At 40.4% G+C, this 25,324-nt stretch overlaps 1 protein-coding gene across 2 annotated transcripts in view; it reads left to right on the plus strand.

Moving 5' to 3' along the window:
- THSD4 (thrombospondin type 1 domain containing 4) overlaps positions 1-25,324 on the plus strand; it is a 232,051-nt gene that overhangs the window by 86,786 nt on the left and 119,941 nt on the right. For both annotated transcript variants that reach the window (XM_063169561.1, XM_063169562.1), the window contains exon 7: positions 22,534-22,670. In XM_063169561.1, coding sequence (XP_063025631.1) covers positions 22,534-22,670 — 137 coding nt within the window. The remainder of the gene's footprint in view (positions 1-22,533; positions 22,671-25,324) is intronic.

Consider the following 25,324-nt stretch of genomic DNA (forward strand, 5'->3'; position numbering starts at 1 on the left):
TGTCAGCAAGTAAGACCTGGAGCTTTTGCTTCAAAAGGTTTATATGTTTCATTATTAGTGTTTTTAAATCAAAGTATTTAGCACTTCTGGTTTCTGAGACCAGCAGAGACTGTTGGCCCTTCTCCCTAACCCAGGAGGAGTTGACACCACGCCCAGAGTCTGAAGCAACCCCTCTTCTGCAAAGCTTAATTTATTACTTGGACATGAGACTTGCTCTGTGATCTACCAAAGGAATCAAGAGGCTCCCTGTAGGTTCACTCCTCCTTAGGTAGGAATAATTTGGCTCCCTCCCAGTCATGTCTTGATAATTGATCCCTCTGCCTTTTTCCTTAGGAGGGCAGAATGTGCTACTGCCCACAGATGTAGGCTTGTAGGGCTGTGCTTTCTTATACCTTGGAATTCATGGGGAAAAGGGAATTAAATGTGTTCCTGGACCTTGCAGCTGCACAGCTGGGCTGGTAGGTCAGCTTTTGGTAAGGCCCTGCAGAAGAAAAGAGGAGCCAGGCATGGGGGGACAAGGGAGCCAAGGAAGCTGATCATTCTTTTCACAGACACCTTGCATGCAGAACATGGATGTATCTCAAAGATTTGCTTTGCAAAAAGTTGCCTTGACTTTAGGAGGCTGACTGGTGAAAGCAGAGGGAGGCACATGGTCAGCTCACCATGCCAGTGCTGCAGTGCAGTTTAGCAGACACCTGGATTGCATCCCTATGGAAATAAACCAGAGGGGCTTTAGGGAGAGGGAAATGTCCTGCATCCCTCTGAAGGCTTGAGCTGGTGTTTGTGGGAGGATACTGGGTGTAGGTTCTGTATGAACTGCACCTAGCTTTGTTTTTCATGATGGTTTATCCCTTATTGTGTCTTCAGGCTGGGAAGCCTTGGGAAAGTGGGAGCTCAGCAGTGTAGTCAACCTTGCACCTGTGATTTCTCAAAGTAGCTCTGTGAAGCACCACTAAGGATCTCCAACATACATATAATTATTCCCTTTGTGTCTGGTTCTTAAGACAAGGAAAGTCTTGTCCATTCTTTTGGATGTAAGGGAAATATGAACTATCAGTGTCTTGAAGGATGGAGAGAGTGGTATTTTTTGTTTCCCAAGAGTGTAAAAAAGAAAAAGGTAGTGCTGTATGTATGTGCTGTCCTGTTGGATCTTTGTAACCCTTCACTTCATGTTGATATGGTTACAGTTATCAGGAATTCTGATAATATATAGATGGTTATACAAGTTTAAGTTCTTGAGCATGTGGAATATCTGCTGAACATGATCTTGTTTTAGATCCAGAGAGTGGAGATTTTAATAGCTTGCCTTTAATACTTCTAATAAATCACCAGTTGAAATGATGAGTTTACCTCATAGAAAGATGTGAATTGCTCCATGCTGCTTCTTCCAAGAGTTGCCTCACTTATTCTGAATTTGGAAACATTTTGAGTGAGCTGGAAGTGCTTTCCGAGTTGCTAGATTACCCGTGTATACAGGCCAGATCAGGATTAATTTATTTCTAAGACTGTTGTATGTTTATGGTAAGTTGTTGTCTGTCTGTAAGGTTTGCTCTCTGCTGCCTTTAGTTTAGTGCTGGGGTCCTGCACGGGTCCATGTGCACCCATTTCCATGTGCACCCTTCTGTGAAGGAGTCAGTTCATACAGAGGAGTGGAAACTTCTGTGGAACAGTGACCTACATATGAGTGATGATGGGCTCAGAGTCTGAGAATGTGAGTTGTGAGCAGTAAACATCTTGTGGGACGCTAATCTTGTCCCTTGAAGTCTTTCAATGTAAATGTCTTTCCAAGGGCAGGTAAATTTTCAGCTCAGTTTAGAGCCTCTGTTCTTTTTGGTGTAGAAGTCTGGTGCTAATCCTAGCCAAGTCTTCTACAATCACAGAATAATTTAGGTTGAAAAAGATCCTTAAGATCATGAAGTCCAGATTACACTAGTCACAAATACAGAAACAAAATAAATTCAGTGCAGGAAAAATTTGTGTTTTTTGAAAAGAAATGGACTGGTAGAGAAAAGTGGTTCATTCACAGAATTTCAAAGGCTGTTGCAAAGGGACAGCTCTTAAAGAAAAGAAACAAAATAAATACTCAAAAATGTGGTTTAATTATGCAGTAATTCTTATTGAGAAATACAATAGAAGAAAAAAGGTCACTGAGTCACATATTGTTTGCAAGCTCTGGAAGAGCAACGAAGTGATGTAAAACAGAAGAATGGGGAGAAATTGAGCAAGATTTTGGGGAAGAAGATTTAACTTTGCCATGTGATTCAGCATAAAGAACTGCAGGAGCAGGAAATTGGAGTGGGAGCTGTCATCCTTATTGGGCCATTTGTTTCTGGGCGACCTTGGACAGTCAGCTTGATCTCTGTGAGCCTCAGCAAATGGAAATAGGCAAAAGGCAAGCTCAGACACTTGTGGTCACTTCTCTGCAATTTCTCCAGTAATCTACCAAAAAGAAAAAAGAAAAAAGCTGAGCCTTCCAGCATTCCAACAACAAAACCAAGTGCCACTCAGATGTTTCTCATTGCCTCTCTCTGTACTTCCCTTTAGTCAGGTAAATATTCCAAATAAATGAGGGACTGTTAACATTCTAGTAATATGTATACATAAATACAATTCCAAAGTCAAAGTCTAAGAATGAAGCAACAAACAAATCAGTGGCACTTACTTCAGGATTTTATGCTGACTGCTCTCAGGAACTAGATGTGAGGTCTACAGGCTACCATTAAAAACCAGAACTCCCAAACTGGGACTCACCCTTATTGTCAAATGTCTCAAAAAATATTCACAGGCTTGCTGGCTGAATGACTGACTGGAAATATTTTTTTGATGTGCAGACTTTCTGAACTTCAATAAATGAAATAATAGGAGTTATGGGTTGCAAAAAACCAGCACAGTTGGTCCTACTACTGACTTCATGGTAGTCAGTGGGAATTTTGTCATTCTACCTTTTTTCATATGATGGTGGAAGATTATTTTTTACGCTCAGATTTGTTCATCTTTGAGAAAGAAAATTGCATGATGCTGTGGTCCTGTACAGAACACAGACTGGGAGAGCTGGTAGTTCATTTGTGTGGGTGTATATGCTAACTTTGTACAGCATCTGCCAGCCAGCAGCAAAATCTGGCTGATCATTAACATAAATCCCAGAAAATAGGATTATTGAAGTGTTTTTGAAGATGATAAGTGGCAGGACAGTGGATTCTAGCTCTGCTTTAACAGCATGTTATGAGTGGGCATTACCCAGGTTACTGGAAATGTGCACTCCTAGCACAGATGTAACCAAGGAAGACAATGGTATGTGACTTTTCACTTCTGTAAGAAAATATGGTTTAAAGAGGCATATTGTATGAACAGATTTCTGTGGAGTTTGATTATGTATAGCTTGTTGAAATGGTGATGTAGGAAAGTAATGAACGAAAAATTATAGCAAAAGCACCTATTTTGTATCATCATAATTTCCTTTTATTCTCTGATATGTATTTAATATATAGAGTTGATTATGAACTGTGAGCTAATTTATTTATATCTCTTGCTTTGAAACTGTGGAAACAGTTTCTTTGTTCAAACACTTCAAATCTTCAGATACTTGCATAACACAGCAAAAAAAAATTGTATCTCATTGTGGTTTTCTCAATTTCCTGAACTTTCAAATGAATTAAAATCATAGTTGTTTCCAGAAGTAGTTTATTTGAGTAACTCAGACCAAATTTTCTGTGTTAATTTAGTTTTTTTCCCCCAAGAATTGTTATATTGATAATTGTGAAAACATACAATTCTAATACATAATAGATTATGATGAAAATTTACTGTCCTGTATTTACCTCCACAAAAATAAGTGTGAGAAATGAGGTCAGTAGCTATACAGAGGCCAATACCCATTTTTTAATGGGAATAGCAGGCAGTGTTTACACTGCATTTATTCCCAGGCAGACCTAGTGCTCTGTGTCCCTCCACATCTCTGCCTCATTTCCTGCTTCAGGCTGTCCTTGTCACAGCTCTGTGTGTGAGCTGGGGCTGTGCTGGGAAACTGGCCCTGCCTGCTCCTGGGGACATCCAATGCTGCTTTGACATTTTCCAGTACAACAAAAAAATGGTCACCTGCTGGCCTGGGTTAGAACAGTGACATCCCAGCACCCCAGGGTTGAGGCTTTCCAGTTTTCTTTGCCAGCTCTGGATGTCCAGATGTTGGCAGTGACTGGGCAACAGGAGTGTGGTGATTGTGGCTGGAGTGCAGAGTTCCTGCTGGAGAGCTCTGGCTGTCCTTGGTGTGAGGTCACTGAGGGTGGGCTGGTGGGAGTTTCAAACAGTGGAATAGGCTGCAGAGGACAGTGCTGTGGGAGTGCTGCCCAGCTGCTCTGGCTCTGTTTGGCTGTAGCTCAGCACCAGGGATGCAGCTTTGATGTCACCATGTCCCTCAGCTGATGCTGCTCCTTGGGCTGCAGTGGAGCAGAGCAGGACAGACTCCAGTGCTTTCATCCTTGGGGCTCAAATTTCCTGTCAGTCCCATGGAAGTCTGTGAAATGAAGCTTTGTCAGTCCTAACAAGGTTCTGGTTTTCTGTACTTGAAAACTGCAATGGGACATGGTCTCCTTGGTGAAGCCCCAAGACCAGGCAGGTGTGTGAAGATGAGGATGGAGAGGCTTTGAGAACAGTCTGGGATCTCTTGCAGATCTGTGCCAAATCCAGCAATCCTTACCTCAGGTGATTTCAATCACTTGAAGTTCAGGTTTTTCCCTTTGATTTGAGTAGGTGTCTCTCCCCTGAACAAGGACTACGTGATTGATTTGCTGGATTTGATTTTCTGCAAAGCTAATTTCTCAATTTAATCAGCTTGATAGTCACCTCCCAGTTTTGGAAGAAGGAATGCTCTCATCCTTTCCTTGTTGTTGAATAGTCACATGAAGAACCTAAATACAAACAGATGTCTGTTTTTAAAAAGTCAGCATATTGCTGAAATTTAATATTTTTCTTAGCGTCACTGACAGAGATTTTATTGCAGAACACTCAATCTCTGGTTTGTGTTCAAACAGTATTAAGAGATTGTTGCTCTACTAAAATTTGGAGAGTGTTCAGTAAGATCATTCTGCTGTGTTTATTTATTTATTTATTTATTTAGTGTCCTGACTGGCAGACACTGGAATTACAGAGTTCCTTTGGCTACTGCTGCTCACCTTGGGGAATGGGGTGGGGTGAGAGGCCTGTGCTCTGTCTCTGCCTTTCCTGTAGCACAGAGGAGGAGGCAGCTGTGCTGAACCATGGCCTCCTTTTCATCCTGTATAGGAAGCAAGAAGGTTTAGATCAGGTCTGAGGAGCAGAACCGAGGGATTTCTTTGTGGAGGGTGGTGGCTCAATGAAGTGTCTTGGCAGTGCAAGGGGATATGCATAGGGATAGGGTTCCTGTTCCAGAGTACAGGGAAAGCATGAGCAAAAGGAACCATGAAAAAATATAGAATTTTTTCAGGTATTGTACAGGGTCATTAGCTACTATTCAGCAAAGCAATATTTAAATACTGCAAGTGTGGATGAATCTGAGTAGGTCCAAACCAACACGTTTGTTTTCATGTATGCATTTTAGCATACATGCAATGTATGCCACAATGACATTTGAGTAGCTCCTGTTAAAATCAGTGAGAGCTATCTAGAAAATTGTTTTCAGTGATTTCTCAGCATGTTTGCAGCATCCTCATTTAAAAAAAAAATTAAAGTTTTTCAAGTGGTAATAGCTAAGTTAGAAAGTTTAATTTAAAAATGTCAAAGGTCTTATTGTCTGGGGACAGCAGCTTTTGCTGCATAAATCTGCATTTGGCCAGATGGAAAGTTCTTTTGGTTGGCTGGGTTGACACATTTAGCCCTTCTGTGCCTCGAGTTCTGTTTTCATTTGGGGTGGGAGCTGGGAACACAGAGAAGATGCAGCATATACAGGAAGAAGGTGACCTTTCTGAATTAAAAGCTTTGGCTTTCTTTACTAGATTAAAACATTATGTTGATGGAAACAATGTACATTAGTCACTGGGAAATTAAAGAAGATATTTGAAGTATGTTGGATCTGTTCTGTGAAAATCAGTTTAGAAGTCATCAGTGGATCAAGTCTCCTTGGGGTTATTGCAGGAATACTGGATAAAATCCAGTTTAAAATGAAGTCAGATTATACTTGCAGTAATATCCAAGCTATGGGGTTTGCTTTTCTTGCCTGGAACAGCTGCAGATAGAATTGATGCTCTGTCTGCTGCATGAGGATGGAGATTGTGTGCAGTGCTCCTTGTCAGGAAATCTTGCTGTTAAGAAGCAGGAAGACCCAGATGCCAGTTTTGTTGTGCTTTCTCTATCTGAGTGCTGTTTGAGCATAAATCTGCTTTAATCACAGTGATATCTTGTTGGATATGATTCTGATCAATGTTAGGGAGCAGGAGACTCCATCTGCCTGGGCACTCATTTGACTCTTGTCACAGTACTTTGTGAGCATCACAGAAATTATGGGAGTACTTCTGGAAAAAAGGAAGTTTTATCCTGATTTTGTGGTTTGTAATTTATAGAACATGTCTGGTTACTATTTTGCCCTATGCAATAAAGCAAGTCTTAGTTATGGCAGGATCTCAGATGAAGCATTCTGCCTGAAATGTTGTTTATTCTATCTATCATCCCTGAAGCCATGAAAGGAGAAATGTCATGATTAAATGTCATGATTAATTTAATGCTTACAATCATAAATGAGTTTTCAGTTGAAAAACTGATGAGAAAAACTTCTATCTTAGCAATGCTCTAAGCATTTTGGGAATTTCCCTGAAACCAGCCTAACAGCTTCCAGTGGAAATACAGAAGAAAAATACAGTTAATTGCTCATCTTTGCTGTTAGCTAGTTGATCTAAGCTAAGCATATTGAATCATATATAACCAGCAGACATCCTTCTTCCCATTCCTAGTCCTGCTGTGCCAAGCCACATGTCAGTACCATCAGCACTCCATCCACAAACACCACCCTCATGGCAGGGATTGTCTTGCAGTGGAAATAAAATATTACATCAAGATTTGCTTTCTGACTCCAGTTGTCTTCTAATGTGCTTAGCTCAGTTGGAATAAATTTCATTCACATCTCATTCCCATAAGCCATCCTTATTGTCTTTTGGGGGACTCACAGCCAGTGTTGAAGAGATTCTTGGGGAATTTTCTGTGACTGTATTTGCTGCCTGCTGCAGAATGGTTTCATGGCCTTGTGCTCACAGAGGTCTTTGCAAATGGAAATGGACATCAAACATCAGTTAAAGCATTTGACCAAACGCATACAGACTGGACATGCATGAGAGTTGGAAAATATTTATAAGATAAAGCAATTTAAATAACTATATGTATTGTAAAATGCAAATTAATATCTACACATTTTCATTTGGTTTTTTTCTGAAGTTTATATGGGTATGTCTGTCTGTAAGTCCTTCCATGTCTATTTCTGTCATGTTGTTTAAAACCAACATGATTGACCTTAGTTGCTGTGAACTAGCTTGTTAGTATAAAGCCTGTTTTTGGAAATGGAGAGACAGCTCAGGTAAAAGTCTTCTGTGCTGTAGAAGTATTGAGAGAAAGAATTGGAATCTAAACTGAAATTCACTGTTGAGAAGACTGATCTGCTGTAAGAAATACCAGCTAGAGCATCAGGGCTGGGTATTGCAGGTTTTCCATCCCATATAACAAGCTGGGCTACCTCACATTATTTACTTAGTGGCATAACTTGAAGCTTGGAGTGCGTTCCAGTCAGGAAAAAAGGAACAGAAACAGTTTTCTTGATGCATCTGTGCACCCCAAGGCAGTGTAAATATCTGGATCAGGCCCTCATGTGCACTGGAGATGTTCTAATGTTAAACATCATGTGCTGCACTATGTCTGTGGCTGATATCTGTCTACAGTAATTCCCAGTTGTAACTAATACATCTTCCTATTTAATACAGTTCATAGGAAAATACCTCCATATGTTTTGAATTCTCTTGCATCTTCACTGGAGTTCTCAAGAGTATGCTGTTAATTTAATATATGATTGTGTTCCATATTTGTGTCTTGTGTAAGTTGGTCAATATACAGGCAATAACTTGGAATAGCTCAAGTATTAGTTTGTGTAAGGTTTATTTAGTAAAATGCTTGATAGGGTCAGTGTCCTTGGCTGTATTGTAACAGAAGCTCAGTGGGCTGTTAGAGAGCCACAAAATTCAAAATATTTATTTCATCAGTAATCTCCTTCTCAGAATCTATCTGAATAGGTCATTTTCTTGGCAACATCTCTTGTTCCATAATTATTAATTCCAGAAGAATAGCAGTTAATGCAGCTTGAGATCTCCTGTGTTTTCCTCTGACTCTTCTCTGTTTTCTTTTAAAGGCACAGGGGTTGCACTGGTCCAATGAGGCTGTTCCCTTGCAGGGACAGGGCAGTGCCAGTTCATGTCTGTGCTCCTGTTTCCCTGCCAAGTATCTTGGAGTTTAGGAAAATGCCAAATAAAAGAGAGTATTGAGTGAGAATGGATATTTAATTGCTTTTACAAGTCTGGGTATTGAATCACAGTGCAAAACCCTCTTGTGTTTCTTGTTAAAAGAAGTGGGTTTTCCCCCCCAAATCCATGATTATGCACTATGGATTGGGCATCATATTGAGCAGGCTGCTTACAGAACTTAACCAGCTTATTTTCACCAGAGGAGCAGGCAGTATTTCAGAGAGGGGGAGGGTGAGCTGCTGAAAGCCTGTGTGTGCATATATAGTTTTATAGTGTTTGAGCCAGTACAGAATGGCTTCAATGGAAAAAGGATAATCGTTAACATCAGCTTTTGTACAGCTGCTTTTTGGCTAAAAGAGAGGTAATTTATATTTAAAGTCTGTGAGTGTGATCCATGATTTTTCACAACAGTGTTTTGCTGAAGTTTCCCCTCTTTGCCCCTCAGATTCTTTAGTTAATAAGGCTACCTCTGCTGTTCCAGCCCAGTTTCTTCCACAGAAAGGTCTGTACCAGGTGAACCCTAAATCACAAACTGTGCTTGCCCTCTGGTTTTGGATAATATTTGTGAATAACTTACATATTTGGCTGCAGTCTTACTGCCAGACTTGAAAGGATTTCTGCATTACTGTGTTGCACTGAGTCCAGCTTGAGATAGGGGCAGGGACAAGAGCTTTAGCAAATTTTAAGGGAGCTAAAGTGTAGTGATGTGTGTCCCTCTTTCTGTGCTATGTGCAAGCATTAATTGATACAGACATTTAAAAATCACCCGCACAATTAAACATTCATTCCCTCTCCCCCCTAATTGCTTTGAGAAGAATGAATGTAACTAGGCTGGACATGGTTTATTAATTTAGCTTTCTTGAGGGTTTGGAAACTTTTTTGCCATGTCCCAGCCTCCACTAAAATTCAGTATTGTTTTGTGTGGACACAAAGCTAGAGGCTAATCTGCCTCACACCATCATTGTAAGGTGATTATAAATTTAACACCTTAAAGTTAATTTTCAGAAGAGCAAGAAACTTCATTGTTTCAGGTCTTTGGAATGGTTCTGGTACTTTCACATAGAGGTGACTGTTGGTTACTGTGGTATGGAAAGGAAAACGTGAAGCATTATACAGATGTGCTCTGCATTGCTCCCCTTTGATGGCAACAAGTCTGTTACCTTTCAAGAGAAGGAGTTTCTAGTTTTTAAGGCTCCACTTAACTATGTGATCATCCTGATACTTTCATTATTAGAGATTCATGGTTTGACCTCCAGCATCCTGTTAAGACATTTATAGTGACATGGTTCAAGGGGCACATCTTAGGTTGGTAGAAACTAAGGCGTTTCAGGGTACGCGAGATAATTTGAAGCAGTTGCAGCATATGCCATTACAGAAACCTTTAAATCAACAGCCTGAAACCCAGGTATATGGCTTTGATGTTTTCTAGGCATTTGAGGTACAGTTACTCTGTGGGCTGCTTTTGGTGTAATACTTAAAATAACAGGTGATAACATTTTTACAAAGATTTTAAAGTGTTACATTTTACTTTTACTGTGTTGGTCTCATGGCTGTGCATTGATCAGGCTGTAGATACCGTTCCATAAATAACTTTAGGGACAGAAAATGATGTACTTTTATTATGCTTTCTGCAGTCCAGAATGAGAGGTAGAATTTGCAAGACTGTAAATTTGCACAATTTACTGCTTTCCAGAGGAAAAAAAACTAACCTATTGGAAATTTTACAATTAAGACTTTGTTTCTTGGTGCAATTCTCTGGGACAGGGTCCAGACAGGTGCAAGAAAATCTTCCTTATTTGTCATTTTGAACTCTAAACATCTGTGTATCTAGGACTGCACTTGAGCATTGACATTTCTTTGGGGAAAAGCTGCAGAGAGAGGTTTGTTCATGCAGGAACTGTTTGTGTGAATGGTAACACTTGATGGAGAACAACAGTATCTGAACAGTTACTACATGACAGCAAGTATATTTTGAACAGAAGTGACTGCTGTGTCTATTATATCTAGGCACTATGGGGGGAGAATTAAGTCAATAAATAAACATAGGAAGGCGTGTGTGCTCTGTAAGATCTGAGGTTAGGAAATGGAGCCCTTTAGAAGAGCACAGTTTGTGCTTGTTCAGTTTATCCAGTGCCAGTCGTCAGTGCTGGGGATGCTGCAGTCTCCATAAGCAAATGGTATGTAGTAATTCCTTCCGGTGCAAGTCTTCTGTGAAGTGTAATGTAGATTTCCATGGCACGGCTTTGGGCTCTTACCTCCTGTCTGGTTCACAGCACACATAGGAAGGCTTCTATTCCCTTTTGTGATTTATCTCTACCTAGAGACTGTCATCCCTTCTGCTTTTCCAAAACCCCACTATTATTTGAATCTTCCCCCTTTAGCTGTGTTTACTAGAGCTCGCTCGCTTTCTCCTTTGGATTGTCTTCCCATGGCCCAGCAGAAATGGACAGTGCTGCCCTGAGTGTTGGACTCTGCTGGGATTTGCACATTGCCTTCTGGTTTATACTGACCCATACAGTGTTTGCTTTCCCTTTGTTAAGTTCACACCTTCAGTGCCTCACATTGAATGGCACCCACTGTCACTGCTCCAGATTCCCTGTAGAATTACTGCTTCTCCTTTAGTTTTTCAGTCTGTGTTTGTGCAGGTGGTAGTTCTGTCACAAGTGTAGGATATCATACCAGTCCCTATTATATTTCATCCTACCTTTTCAGACCCTTCCCCAAGCTGTCAGCATATTTTTCAGCTCTAATCCTTCCCTCCAGTACCGCTGCCTTTCCCAACTTGGTGTTGTTACCTGTGAATCTCTCTTGCTGCCACATCATCTGCCTCATGCATGAATACATAAGCTGGAGCTGTATTTGGGAAAGATCTTGCAGATTCTTTGTCAGTAGGTATCAAAACCCAGCCAGTGAATTACTGAGAAGTAATGAGTAATAGTTTTCAAAACAACTTTACACATTGCTTATAGTAACTTCCAGATGTCATTTTTCACTGAAGAAGTGTCAGACACCTTTGAAAAGCCAAGCTGAATCACAGCACTGCTTCTCCTGCATGCAGAGCCTGTTTGTAGAAGGAAATTAAAAGGGTTTGACAACATTTTTGATTTGACACCTCCATACTGGTTTCTGCTGCTGTGCTTGGAGGAGTGGGATGTAGGGTGATGCCACAGATGAGTACAGGAGAGGCAGATCCTAGTTTCAGGACAGAATTCTTAATGTGGAAATAGTCTTTTACCAGACACCCATTTGTCCCTTGGCTGAGAGAGATATGGGATATGAGACAACTTAAGCTTCATTGTTCTGAAATGCAGCTGCTAAGAGCATGGAGGCTCCAAGTGCTGCAGTCAGAGCTGGTGGAGCCCAGCTGGCAGCATCAGGGAGCAAAGCTGCCTCCCAGTGCCACCCAGTTAGATTTTCCCTGAGAAAAGATCACTGAGTTGGTGCCCTCCAGGTTTCTGCAGGAATCTTAACATCCAACAATCAAGGCATGCAAAGTTTGAAAACCCAGAAGAAAAATTAGAAGCAAAGTTGCTAAGAAATCTGGAGTCTCATCAATGATTGTTATAGCTTTTTACATAAGAATAGTCTTAAAAATGAAATGTAATGTGGAACACTGAATGTTTAGGGTTTTATCTGCTACCAGAAGGGAAGCAGCTTTCAAATTAACTGACTGAGCTCCAGGTCACTGGCATCCTACTGAAAACATTGCTCTAATGAACATTCATGTTTTAAACTGATGTTTATGAGACTAAAGGATATAAATATTTTTGAGTATGTAAATAAAAGCACAGACTGTTTTAAGTAATCCTTAAGAATTTATTTGCCTGTTAAAGGACTGTGGCAAGAGGCCATGGAAACTCAGGACATTTTGGACCAAATAATAGCTAAATTAATATTTAAATGAGTACAAGTCTTTTTTATTATTTCAGAAACACTCCCCACCCACAGTAGTATTTTTTTTTTAAATCTTGAGACAATTTGTAAGTGTATAAGGCTCAGTCAGAACCTACTGATAAATATTTCCCAAGGGACAGTGACAGTGAGTCTGGGGCTGACTTTGAGCTGCTGCTTGTTTCTCATTTCATTCCTTCTGCTGAGCCTCCTCAGGTGGTAATTTCTTGGTGTTGTTCCAGAGCAAAGAATCTTTTAAAAACCTTTCAGAAAAGGAGTTTAGTCTCTTTTCTTGCTTTTCACATCGATCCATGTGTATCCTGTGTATAACAAGTATAAAACAAGTATAAGCACAGGCAGTAGATTTTGTGTTCATCAAAGTGGCCGTGTTCATGTCAGCATAGAAAACTGTAAAAGATGAGATTATCAATCAGAGGGATATGAAATGAGTTCAGGATCTGGATTTTGGGGTAGGGAAGCATTTCGAAATGACTGCTTCCTCTGGAGGCAGCAAGGAAAAAGAGGCAGGGAATGACAAGGATTTTTGTGAGTTCATCCAAAACTGTTTCTCTAAGAAATTTTGGCAAAATCAGTATGTTTAAAAAACTAAAAACAAAAAGCAGATTGAGATAACTGAAAACATTGTTATTATTGTCTCTGAATTGTATAATTAAAGTAAAATGAAAGTTGATTTCTATATGCAATGATTTAAAAAGTGTTGTGTTATCACTTCTTGTAAATAAGAAAGCATTTAGACTGTAATGCAAACTGTACATCTCAGAGCAAGCTTTGTTTAAGAAAGAAAATTGAGAAACAGCAGCATTGTGTTGCCTCCTTCCCCTGCTGTCACTTTTGGCTGCTTGGTTCTTCTTTATGTTCATATTAAAGAAAGCTTAGGGTGCACTTCAGTGAGGATTGCATGGAGAGGAGTGTGCCATCCATTTACATGAGTCAAGGCTTTCTGTACAGCCTTGTCTGGAGTTTTATTAAATACCAGAAATTTGGGCATTATGATAGGCATTACTTTGGGAGTTTTTAGTGTTCATATGCAGAGTTCATGTTTTAATAGGAGAGAGACTTCTAAGACATTTAAATTTAAATTCACTTCCATAAGAGATGGCTGAAAGCTTTTGTCTGGAATGCTGCTGGGGGAATCACAAGCCCAGACTTGAATCTCCTTTCTTCCCATCTACCTTTGGCACTTATTATTCTGAAGTGTGACATGAAGTCCTCCAGCTAGAACAGATTTGAATAAAACTGGCTGTGGGAAGTCTGAAGGCAGCATTTGAAGGTGTATTTACTAAATTTGCCAAAATACTGATTTATATTATTTAACATTATTTGATGTTCCAAGTTTTTGGGGCTGCTAGTGTGCTGATGGAGATAAAAATCACATTTCAAATTACAGATCTGGATGCAAGCTGGGATTCCAGAGGCCAGTAAAATTCTAATACAGACAAACAGAAATAGTTCTTTCCAATTGTAAAGACAGACAGAAAGCAGTATCAAGTTGCTTCCAGAACATCCCAAGCTAAGAGCAGTTGGGAATGATAGCTCTCAGTGTCCCTCAGGAAGTGGCCAGCACTTCAGGGGCTCGTTTCGGTATTTTTCCAGATGAGAAGTTGCACTGCATGTAGCAGGTTTACTTCTCTGATTAGTGCCCATGTAAATAAATATATAAATCTGGCCAGAAATTGAGTTTGTTTAGACTAGTCGTATTATTTGTCCTCTGTAGTTTTGTCTATAATAGTATGTTTCCTAAATATTTCAGTTTTATTTTTAATAAATTCTGTATAATATCAGTCAAGAAAAGGCATCTTTCATTAAATCCTAATAGTTTATTTTGTGATATCATCTTATAAGAGTTTTATTGATACAGTTTTAGCTATCACTGGATATAAACAGAAACAAAAAGTTTTGAGCTCAAGCAATTGCTATTTGGTTTACTTATCTAGCCAGATCTTAATAATTGTGATCTAAACTGTGGGGGCTGCTCTGAGAAACCTCAGCAGAAGTGCAGTCCACGTGAAGCTGCCATGCCCTGCCTGTGCTGAGGGCCAGAGAGGGCAGCTCTGTGTGGCTGCTGTGCACTCTGGAAAGTGTAAGTGATGCCTTGTAAACCAGATAAATGCCTTTAAAAGAGCTTTCACTGGTGGAGAGCTTTGATCTGTTTGCACAGGCCAGTGGAGACATCCAGTGGCCACTGGCTGACAAATGGTTGTCTCTGGACTGTGACTGCAGACACATGAAAGGCTGATGTGAAAAAAGACATCTTTAGTGGTTGGGTTTTTTTTTCCCCTTTAAATTCAGAAAGGAGTTCCAGATGTAACACAGTAAAAACTGAGGTCTGTGGAAGAAACTACATTACCTGGTTATGTCATTTAAAGGGTGCTGGCCTGGAGCCTGTGTTAAACATTTCACTTGTGGCAGCTGTACTGGAGCCAGCAGTACTCGCTGGTCAGGTGCCCATGTGAGCCACTCAGCTGAGTGCTTTGCTGCTCTGAAATTTCATAGAAGCACATTAAACTTAAATCTTTTGCTGATTTTCACACAGCCAACTGAGCAAGAAAGATGCATATGCATGTGCTTGTTTCTAGTTGGTTTAATTTTATTGAATAGTAATCAACTTTCCAGTTATTTTTAATGCATGACAGTAAATCTGTAAGATATTATTAATAGTTTTTTAATGACAGAGGGGTTTGGGAGGAACGGAGATACCAGGGAAATTGAAGTAAATGACAATGTTTGCAAATTTCTTATTGCCTAAACATTAATTATGAAGACAAGTCCATGGAACATTGTGGCCTTTCAGAAATATTCTCTTCACTGAAGAGTAGAAAAAAAAAGTGATACATTCAGGTAAAGGTGAGGAATTTGTTGGGATTGTACCTTCCTTTTGGGCTCCATGCTTGTTAAAATGTATATTAATTTCATTATGTATATTCATCTATGAATATATCAATATAATATATCATATATATGAATATATAATTATATATTCATATAATGTATATTCATCATATATAATTATATATTCATATCATGTATATTCATAAAATGCAGATTCATTATAAAAGTTTGATTTTTTTTCACTTAATATCAAAAGTGCAGACAATATTTCAGATATATATTAAATTGTTGAGACAAGGTGAAGTAATAAACATCTTTGTTACATGAGAAAATGAAAAGTGGAATTGGGAAAAAAAAAGGGCAATGTTCTTCCATCACTGGAGTGAAGAATGGAAAATGTTTTTAGAAAAAAAATCTGAAGCAGAGTAATAAAACTTTATAAGAAGTTAACAAAACTGAAGGGGACAAAAAAAAAAAATAAACACGACCCTTTCTGGTTATTGTCAAGAGATGTTCCCAAGCCTAATAAGGACAAAGTATCAAAAGAGACTCAAATAAAACAGACCACATCACATTACTATTTCTTTTGGAGAGCCCAAATGTAGTTACGTGATAATTATTTCCTGGAAAATGTTTGCATATTGTTATTTAGAAATCTGGCATTTGATAACTGCTGTAAAAAGCATTATTCCTCTGACCACCTCAAAAAGGTGTAACTGTGCATCAGTGGAAAAGCAGCCTAATTTGGGATCAGTTTTCTGTCATGGACTTTACAGTCTCCTAAAATGCAAAGCCTGAGCTCATGCTCCAGTCTGATAACTAAGCCCACATAGTCTATTAGCCTAAACAGGGAAACCTTAAATGATGTAGCTCTGCTTTCTTGAAGGCTTTTGTAGAGGATGTGGTGTGTTCCAGATGCATTTTCCTTCTTTGTATAGGAAGCTGTGTAAACTGGATTGGCTGTGTTTAGTAATAAACCAGCACTTGCTATCCATCCCAAGCTCCACAGGGGACCACTGCTGAATCAGTGTGGAATTGTCACATTTAGCTGTTCTGGCCTGCTGTGGACTCTGCAGTGGAGCTGACAGCTTACAGCCACAGCAGGGTGTGAAAGGACCAGAGTTCTGCTGTTGTGTACTGGACCTGTCCTTGTTTCTCTGTATGTGCATGTGTCTTGGAGCACTTCCTGTATGGACAGAAAATCTTTAAAGGGCCTTAAAGATCACGGGGTTCCACTCCCCTGCTGTGGGCAGGGTCTTCTTTCACTAGACCAGGTTGTTTCAGAGCCCCATCCAGTCTGACCTTTAGCACTTCCAGGAATGGGGCATCCTCAGCTTCTCTGGGCAGCCTGTGCCAGGGCTCAGCACCCTCACAGTGACAGTGCTGGTCACCTGAGCATCGATTGCTGAAATGCCACCCAATCTCAGCATTGATAAGCTTTAACTAGAGGAGATGTTACATGGATTGACATAAGCACATCTCTTAAAAGTTTTTCCAGTGACTGCAATGCTTCATTACACTTCCTGTAAAGCAGATTGATTGCTTTTATCATGAGTAAATACTGAATTACAGCCCATGGCAAGCTGGGCCCTGAAAATAACTGAGCTATGCAGAGACAACTTGTTCCTGGAACAATTGCTTCTGACACATCATGGATGAGTGTATCTTGGCTTGTTATGGAGAAGCACTGAAGTTGACTTTACAAGGCAGTTTGCACACAGAATGAAGCCTAATTTAAATTTGCTTAATCCCATAATGTAGTATTAACATGATTGTGATATTTGCTTGCCAAGAGTGTGCATGCCACTTCTGTGTGGGCACCCTCGAGGCACGTTTCTCAAATTGCACAGCTTGTTATTAACTATTTTTAGATGTTTAGGCAAACTTACAAAAACTGACAAATGGTAAAAGCATTTTGTAATGTTTTGTGGAGAACTAGAACTGCTATGTAGATAACAACAGGGAGCCTGGATCTCACATTAAATTAAGATTTGGACTAAAGAACCATCGAGGAGGTTTTGTATATTCCAGTCCCTACCTCATGGCATGAGGAATGTGAAATTCCTATATGGTATCATTTATTCTGATTGCACCTTCAGCCAGCGTTATCTGTGGCAGATTTAATGTGCGTGCTGTGAGAGGCAGTACGTGCTCCAAGCAGCTTCAAGTCTTCAGAGCTGAGACAGAAAGGAAGAACTTGGTACATTCTTTAAGGACAGTCAGTGTACAGAGTCATTTAGTTTACTGATAGCTCCATTCTTATTTGATTTGGGTATTATTTCCTGGGGTGGTTTTGGTCTGTGGCTATTTTAAATTTCCCTTTGAACAACTGAATATATTATTTATCAAAGGTATTGTGGTTAGAATGCTTTTTCTTCTGACATTTTTCCCTAAGAATATCATTAGATTGCTGTTCCTTGCCCTGGCAAGCTGCCTGCTGAGCTCTCTCTGTGTCTCTGCAATTGAGCTCACTGTGGAGCAGCTCAATCTCAGCCTGGTTTCCTCATCCACCATGCCCATGTGCCTCCCCACAGCCTTTCTTTAATGGGGGCTTGCTGAGGGTGGTGGAACATGTTGGGAGAGGAGCCTGAAGGAGGGGAAGAGCTGGCATGAAGTACAAATGCCCTCCCACACACTCTGTGGTGCGCAGGTGGAGGGTCAGAGGCAGAAGGCCTGGCTGGAGAGTGGGACGCGGGGGCTGTGCGATGCTGAGGGATTCTGGTCTTGTGGAACGTGGAGAGTGTGTGGTTCAGGGTCACCACACTGGGTGTCCTGCCCTGGTGACAGGCTGTGGTGACCATCTGTGGGCTGTGCCAGCCCTGTCCAGCCCTGGCAAGGTGGCTGCAGCTGGGGGACTGTGCAACCCTCTGTGCCGCTCCAGGGCCCCTCAGCATGGTGCTAGTACAGGCCAGCACAGTGCTAAGATTTGAAAATGCTCTTTCTCGATGGAATGCAAACAGGTCTATTCACAAACTCCTGCAAGTAGGGATGTTTCTGAAGGGGTGACTTCCTGCTTTGTTCTAGATTTGGGTTCTAGAAAACCTGCACAGTTTCTAGATTTGGGCAGGGTGTTTTGTGAGGACTTTAATTTCTTACACTTTCATGTAACGAAAGGGTGTGGGATGAGGGTGAAATTTCGCAGAGGGGCTGGTGCCCAGAGGGGCTCATTTGCCGGGCAGCGGCTGAGGGAGGGCAGCGCCATCGCTGCCGGCAGTGCCCAGCCCTCGCTGGGTCCATCGGCTCCCTCAGGGCTGAACCTGCTGGGAGCCGGCTGCGCTCCCGGGGAGCGGCTGGGCCCGGGGCGAGAACGAGAGAAGAACGAGCGTGTTCAGTTGGAGGGAGTTGTAGTTTGTTTTCTCTCTCCCGGGAGTTTTCTCCCTCCGGCCACGCCGCGTTTGGCCCGTGCCCGACGCTGCGCTCGCCCTGAGGTGGCCGGGCCGGCCTCGCCTCATCGCGGGGACACCGTCTCGGGCCGGGAGCGTGTTGTGGGCTCGGATACGCAAGTACTTGCTTTCCTTGTGGTGGGATTAAAAGATCAGGCTTGATCTTTGGCTGTTAGCCTGTGAATCCCAGTGGAGAACACTTTTCCCTTGCTCACTCGTGCTTCCCAGCGGGCGTGCGGCTGCTGTCCCTCTGCAGGGCCCGAGGAGAGGCCTCAGTCGGAAATACTGCGGGAGACACAGATTGTACTCCAGCCACTGGCTGTAGTGTGATGACACATAAATTACTCTTTCGCCCTTTAAAAATGTGTGGATATGTTTGACAGTTGAATTTTTCTCCTCAAACCTCTACTGCACTGAAATCTGCCATGAAATGTGTTGATATTTGTGGTTTAAGTTTGATGAGTAAAATCGATCTTAGGAGAATGGTGGAACGTTTTCATTGCAATGTGTGCTGTGTTATGTGCAGTTTGTAAGATGAGAGGTCTTGGTGTTCTTACTGAGGACAGTAAGAACAGTTCCAGGCAGTAGAACTGTGCTCTGGTCCTGCTTTAGCTTGCCTGGCTCTTATTGCTCATAGAGAAATGTGGAAGGTAAATTTCAACAGAGGACTTGGAAGAAAACCAACTCCTGACTCTTGCAGTTTGGAGAAGACCAGGATGTCCCTGAGGTACTTTAAGCTAGTTTGGTGGGGATGTTTTAAGGAAAGTACTGTTTTTTGATTTAGATATTTTTTCAATCTGTAAAATGAAAACCAAACATTACATGTTACCAGGATTGTTCACTTAAAGGCATCTTCTTCAGTTAAATCAATAATGAATATATGTGGCAGAACCTGTGTGGCAACATTAAATTTCACCCAAGTTCACTATTTAATAAAGGGGGGATAAGATGAGACTTTGCACAATGACTTGATTATGCTAAGGTGAGCTTGGGAATAAAAAACAAATGTTTTAGGAGGACATGTTAAACAGTACCTGCATAATTAACTGTCCTAGAAACTGTGCCACACTTCAAAAGAACCGAGGCTTTTTTGGTGGAAATGTGTCTTGCTGCCAATAAGTTGGGAAGATAGATCCTTTTGTGAAGTGTGGGATCAGCTGATTTGGGAGTAAAAAATTTGGCCTGTGTGGAATCAATCCCCTCACAGCTCTTTGTTTAATTGACATTTTATGTCCAGTGCCAAGCCAGTAGTGCAGCTTGACCTACCATAAACTGTGAAACCTCAAGAGTTGTGGCAGAACACGGGGAAAGGGAGGTTTTTTTACTAGTGTGGTGTCTTGTTCTACATGGGAATTCTAAAATGCGTTTGTTCTGCTGTAATTTCTGCATCTTACACAATAATAAATATATAATGCTTATATAAAATCCTTATGGGAAATGCCTGTCATACAGCAGGGACAATTCAGTTAACAGATGTTGCTCTTTGTAGACAAGTTTCTTTCAGATCATTTGCATTTGGGAATGTTGTCTTTAGGTGGTGTGGTTGGTATATGCCTGATCAGTGCAGTACCTTACACATACTCATCAAAAGAGTCTGAATATTGAAGGCCAAAGGGTTATAGGGTATGTTTGTTGTTAAACCCTGATTTGTTTTTTTGTGGTCAGAGACAGTGACTGTTCTAATACTTTTTGTATGAGTGGGAACAGTTCCTGGTGAGAAAGAATGAAACACAGAAATAATGAAATGGGAATTATATTTTTACACAGCAAGTAATCTCAGCCTGCTTGGGGTTGTTGCTGTGCTGCATTAGCAATGCAGTAGCCTGACCTACCTATCACAGCAGGAGTGAGGGATGAGAGAGATCCAGGAAAAAATACCATCCTCCAGCAGGTAATTTTTTCATCTCCAAGTAGCACAAAACTTTCACTGGGATCTAGAAGGCCAGCTAATAATTTAAAGAATAAATATTTTAAAGTATCAAAACTGTGGGGGAGATGGTGAGAGGAAGAATACGGGAATGTGAGGCTTCAGGACACTGAACTTAAGGGAACAAACACAGAAGATAAGGACATTTCAGAAACCCTAAATGGTTTGTTTGACTTGATTTTAGAGAGTGGAAAGATAAGAAAATGTACTTTCCAGAGGTGCTGCTTGATTGCTAGCCTTGCATGTTATGAAAATAGGACACTTTCAGACTGAGAAAAGGACAAGTTGACTTGAATTGTAATGAATCACTGAAAGTGGCTTATATTTATTTGAGAATTCTGAATATAGTTATGTGTGAAGTGATGAAGCTGCTAAGAATAAAGCTCAGTTTATTGTTATACCCGACTGTTACACTTGGAACTGCAGGGAATACCTCAGTTTGGATTTTTTTTTGGTTTTGTTTTTCTTTGGGGGTGGGGGGGTAGGGGGTTGGATTGTTTTGTTGGTTTTTTTTTTTTTTTTTTTTTTTAAATAGCTAAACGAAGTCATTGGAATCATAAGCTACTGAATCTAAGGAAAAAGTAGCTAATGGATGGATGACCTAGTTGAGCATGGCATGCATGACTTCTGCAAAAAACCCAAACTCAGTAAACAGATCTTTGACCTGTCTTAAAATGAGTAGATGCTTTTGTGGGTTTTATCAGAAGATTGCCAGACACAATACATGGTGTATATGAGTGGCAGTTCAATGAGTTCAGCTGTCTGAGGCAAAATGTAAGATACAGAATTGGTCTGCATTAATCCTGTGTCTGCACAGGGGGTAACTGAAGTTGAGTTGAAATTTTGGTACTCCTAGAGAGAACAGTTGTTTAATATATATTTGAAGTGATTGCTTTTATTTATTTTGGCTGTTTGTTATTTATTTGGTGAAGATTTAAAAATACACTGAAGTCAAGGAGAAAATCTTGTGAACACAGTGTTTTAGCATTAGATGAGGGCACATAGCATCTCCTTTGACACCTAGATTAAATAGCAGCTTTCGGTTTCAGTATAGGGGATGAGCTGAAGCTTTATGAAGTGAGAGGAATTTTGGTTCATTGTTGTGGCAGCAATGAAAGTATTGTCATAAAAAAAGATTTCTGTTTGGACCTTGCTGCCACTGAGTATCAGCACTACTCGGTTGGGAAGAAGCTGAAGATACTGTTATGTCAGTTAGCAAGTGGTAATAAGCTGAGAGCAACTCTGACCTGACAGATGATTTGCAACAGAGGCTACACAAATGTGTTAACAAACCTGATAGCATAAGATGTGGGGAGTGTTAGACTGTATCTGCTCCAGGAACAGATTTTCACAGGGGAAGATAACATCTTGCTTCTTGTCTTCTGTGTTCTTCTCACCCAGAGTTCAGTGGACTCATTTCCTATTGCTTCTTGCATGTCAGCAGAAATCACAGGGTTTTGAATGAGAATGTATTTTATACAATTTTGAAAATGAAATTTAGTGGAATAGAATAAGAGTTGAGTTGTAAAAATGAAGAGAAAAAGCAACAGAATTTTTACAAATGTGCATCTGTCTTGTTTAAAACATTTCTCAGTGCTGGATGTTTGTATGCCTAACGGCCCTGAGCAGACTGGTATGAGTGAGCCTGATTTGGTGCACACCCTTCTGATGATGGTGTAATTTTTCTGACACTCAGGAGTTATGAAATGCCTTAACATGCCACTATGCTTTAAGAAGACTAACCGGGCAATGTTTTTAAGGAACTAAAAGCACTCTTGGTCATTTAGGGAAGTGTCAGTCGTTACCAATGGAGGTGCTGTTTACACTGTGATAAGGTGTGTTGGAATGCTTACCTCGGAGTTGTTAATAACCGTTCATTTGGTGTGGTCACTTACAATGCTTTGTTTGCATATTTGTTTCTTCCCCTCGGACCTTACTGCCCGTTTAAGGAGCTTTTCCTTTGCCAATCTCCTGCTGTGCTCTTTGTAACGAGGCCTTTGCGTTGTGTCCGCAGTGAAGGGCAGTCAGAAGTGCGAGCTGAACTGCCGGGCCATCGGCTACCGCTTCTACGTGCGCCAGGCGGAGACCGTGATCGACGGCACCCCCTGCGAGCCCAACGGGACGGCCATCTGCGTGGCAGGGCAGTGCAAGGTAAGGCACGCTGCCTCAGCTGCCCCAGCCTGGGCAATGCTGCCCTAAACCTGCTTCTTTTTCTTAAATTTTATTTGTATTAAAGTAGATGTGAAAAACATTCGATTTCATTATTGCAGGTTGGGGGATTTCTTAACAACTTTTGTTTTTACTGAGAACAAACTAAGGAGTGCTGAAGGGATGGATTTAGGATTTTAGCCCCAATTAAGGTGTGTGCCAATGATCTTTTTCAACATATTTTACTTTCTGCAGAAGAGGTTCTTTGAAAGAACCAGAGCAAAAAGATTGATAGCTTAAATAAGAAAGAAATACAATATCTTTTTAAATTCAGTTTTAGAGTGAAGATATTTTTCAGAGTCTGCAACAGAATGGTTTCTTTGGATTGCTTTATAGCTGCTTGTAGTCAGACTTTTCTGATTGGGCCATGTTTGCCTCAGGTCTTATTGGCTCTCCTTTTACTCAGCAGTGATGTTCTCTTAGAAAACAATTGAGTGGTTACATTTCATGGGTTCAGAAAGAGCTGCTGTGTTGACTTTTTGCCATCTGCTGTGTAGATTCCATTTGCAATGAATAAATGCACTCTTTGCATGATGGTAGCAATTTTAAACAAAATGTTACAGTGTTTAGAAAAAAATTGTAATCTTTCAAGTGAGGTTAGTGAAAGAAATAAATTCCTAGCGAGGGACATTTGACGCTTGGCTGATGTTTCCTATATGTGTTGGCAGAAGCTGCAGAAGTGGCTCAGATGTGACTCATGAACTCAAATAGTGAAAGGTCAAGTTCAGTTTAAATAGTTGGTTTGCCAGGGGAAATCACTGATGAATACAGCCTTGTCCTCTGCATGTCCCAATTCCTCTTACTTGTGCACATCTGGACAATGCCATGTTTGTTTCTGTTCTGTGCTTCTTAGTGCAAGCAAAGCCATACCTTTGAATTTCCTTTGGGCAGGATAGATCTTGGTTGTGCTTTAAAGCTTTCCTTGATCTCAGTCTAATTCAGAAAGGGCCAGAAACTTGTTTTAGCTGCATTTCTGATCCATGACTCAGAAAACTGATAATTGAGTTGTGTCTTACAAACATATGGTCTCTATCACCCTCTGTTGGACATTCTTTCACATTACCAGAACAGTAATATCCCTGTGTTACAAACCATTGTCTGTTTTGTTCCCAGGACCATTGGTTTTGGTTAGTATTTTTAGCTTACCTTAAGAGGAAAAAGAAGATGGAAAATGCTGAAATAATAAAGATTATTCAGAAGTATAGTAAAGACTATGATATATAAGATGAAATAGTCCTTAAAAAAACTTGAAGTGAAAAAGCCCAACACATTAGAGTATTTAATTATAAGAACATATTGTCTGTCTGTGACACTGTCATAACTGGCACATATACTAACCCAAGTGCTGCAAAAACTCACTTTTCATTGAAATGATTATGTATTTCCTGAATCCTAATGAAATTAAAACTTGTTAAATTAATTAAATACTTTTAAAATAAGACAAGGCAGGAAGAATGGGGTGATATTCTACCTATGCAGAAGAAAGAAGTAGAACAATGATATTGAAAATCAGTTGCTTTATTTCTCTGTAAGTTTGGTTTTCTGCACACTTGAATAATATTATTACTGATGGATTTTTTAAAGTGAACAAATGTTTTCCTTGACAGTCCCATTGAGTTCCACTTCTGGTTTTTTATAGTTTTTATTTGGTGCTACAGCTGATTTTTCCTAATACACACACTTGGAATATGTTTCAGTATTATTGAGTAGATGTTGTTTTTGTAAATATATTTGCTACTCCTCTTCTAACCCTACATTTTGACAGTGCTATTAAATTAAAGAGTGACTGCCAATGGGACTTCCTTCAATTTGCTATTTAGTCAGAATTGTCTGTTTTCTTCCTTCAAGATTTTTTCCTTCTTTTGTGTGAATTGTGTGTATCCTTACATTTCTTCTGGAGACAGTGGGTTGCTGCTACTCAGTAACTTTTAATCTTAGAAGAAAAATGCAGAGAGAATACGGAGGAGACTTTAATAAACAAGCGATGAGAAAAGAATTTTCTCAATAATTCTGACCTTGCCCATAGATTGAGAAAGTGCCTCTAGGGCAGAATGTTGCATGTGTTGTTGCATGTGTCTGGGACACTCCCACTCGGAGAAGCCGTCCCAGTACCTGGGCAGGTGTGAGCACCGACTCGAGGTGGTTTTGGAGACACAAACGTCACCTGGGAGCTGTGAAAAAAATTGCTTTGGCAGAGCTGTTAGTTACCACGCGAGGGCGTGCTTTACAAAGGATCATTCAGCATTTCACCCAAAATTCTGTTTGGCTGGGAACTGTAGATACCTCTCAAAGGTGCGTGAAACAGTTGTTTTCTGTCTCCTGATATTTATATTATATTTTCTCTTGCAATGTAGTTTGTTTACGTCTTCCAGCTAACTGCTGACGTTAGTAGAAAAATATCTACACAGTTTTAAGACGAACTGTGTAAGTTAAGTTACACACTGTAATTTAAGTAGCAAAATGATTGGTAATAGAGATTTTACTTGCTTAAAACAAAAAAAAAAATGCATCAGCTATTGAAAACCTTGCAAACTTTCTAGAGAGGTAACTTGTGTCAGCTCTAGGAAGCATAGCCAACCATGCTAAATCTCCATCAG

This window comes from Melospiza melodia, chromosome 15 (genome assembly GCF_035770615.1).
Source record: "Melospiza melodia melodia isolate bMelMel2 chromosome 15, bMelMel2.pri, whole genome shotgun sequence".
Classification (NCBI taxonomy): Eukaryota; Metazoa; Chordata; class Aves; order Passeriformes; family Passerellidae; genus Melospiza; species Melospiza melodia.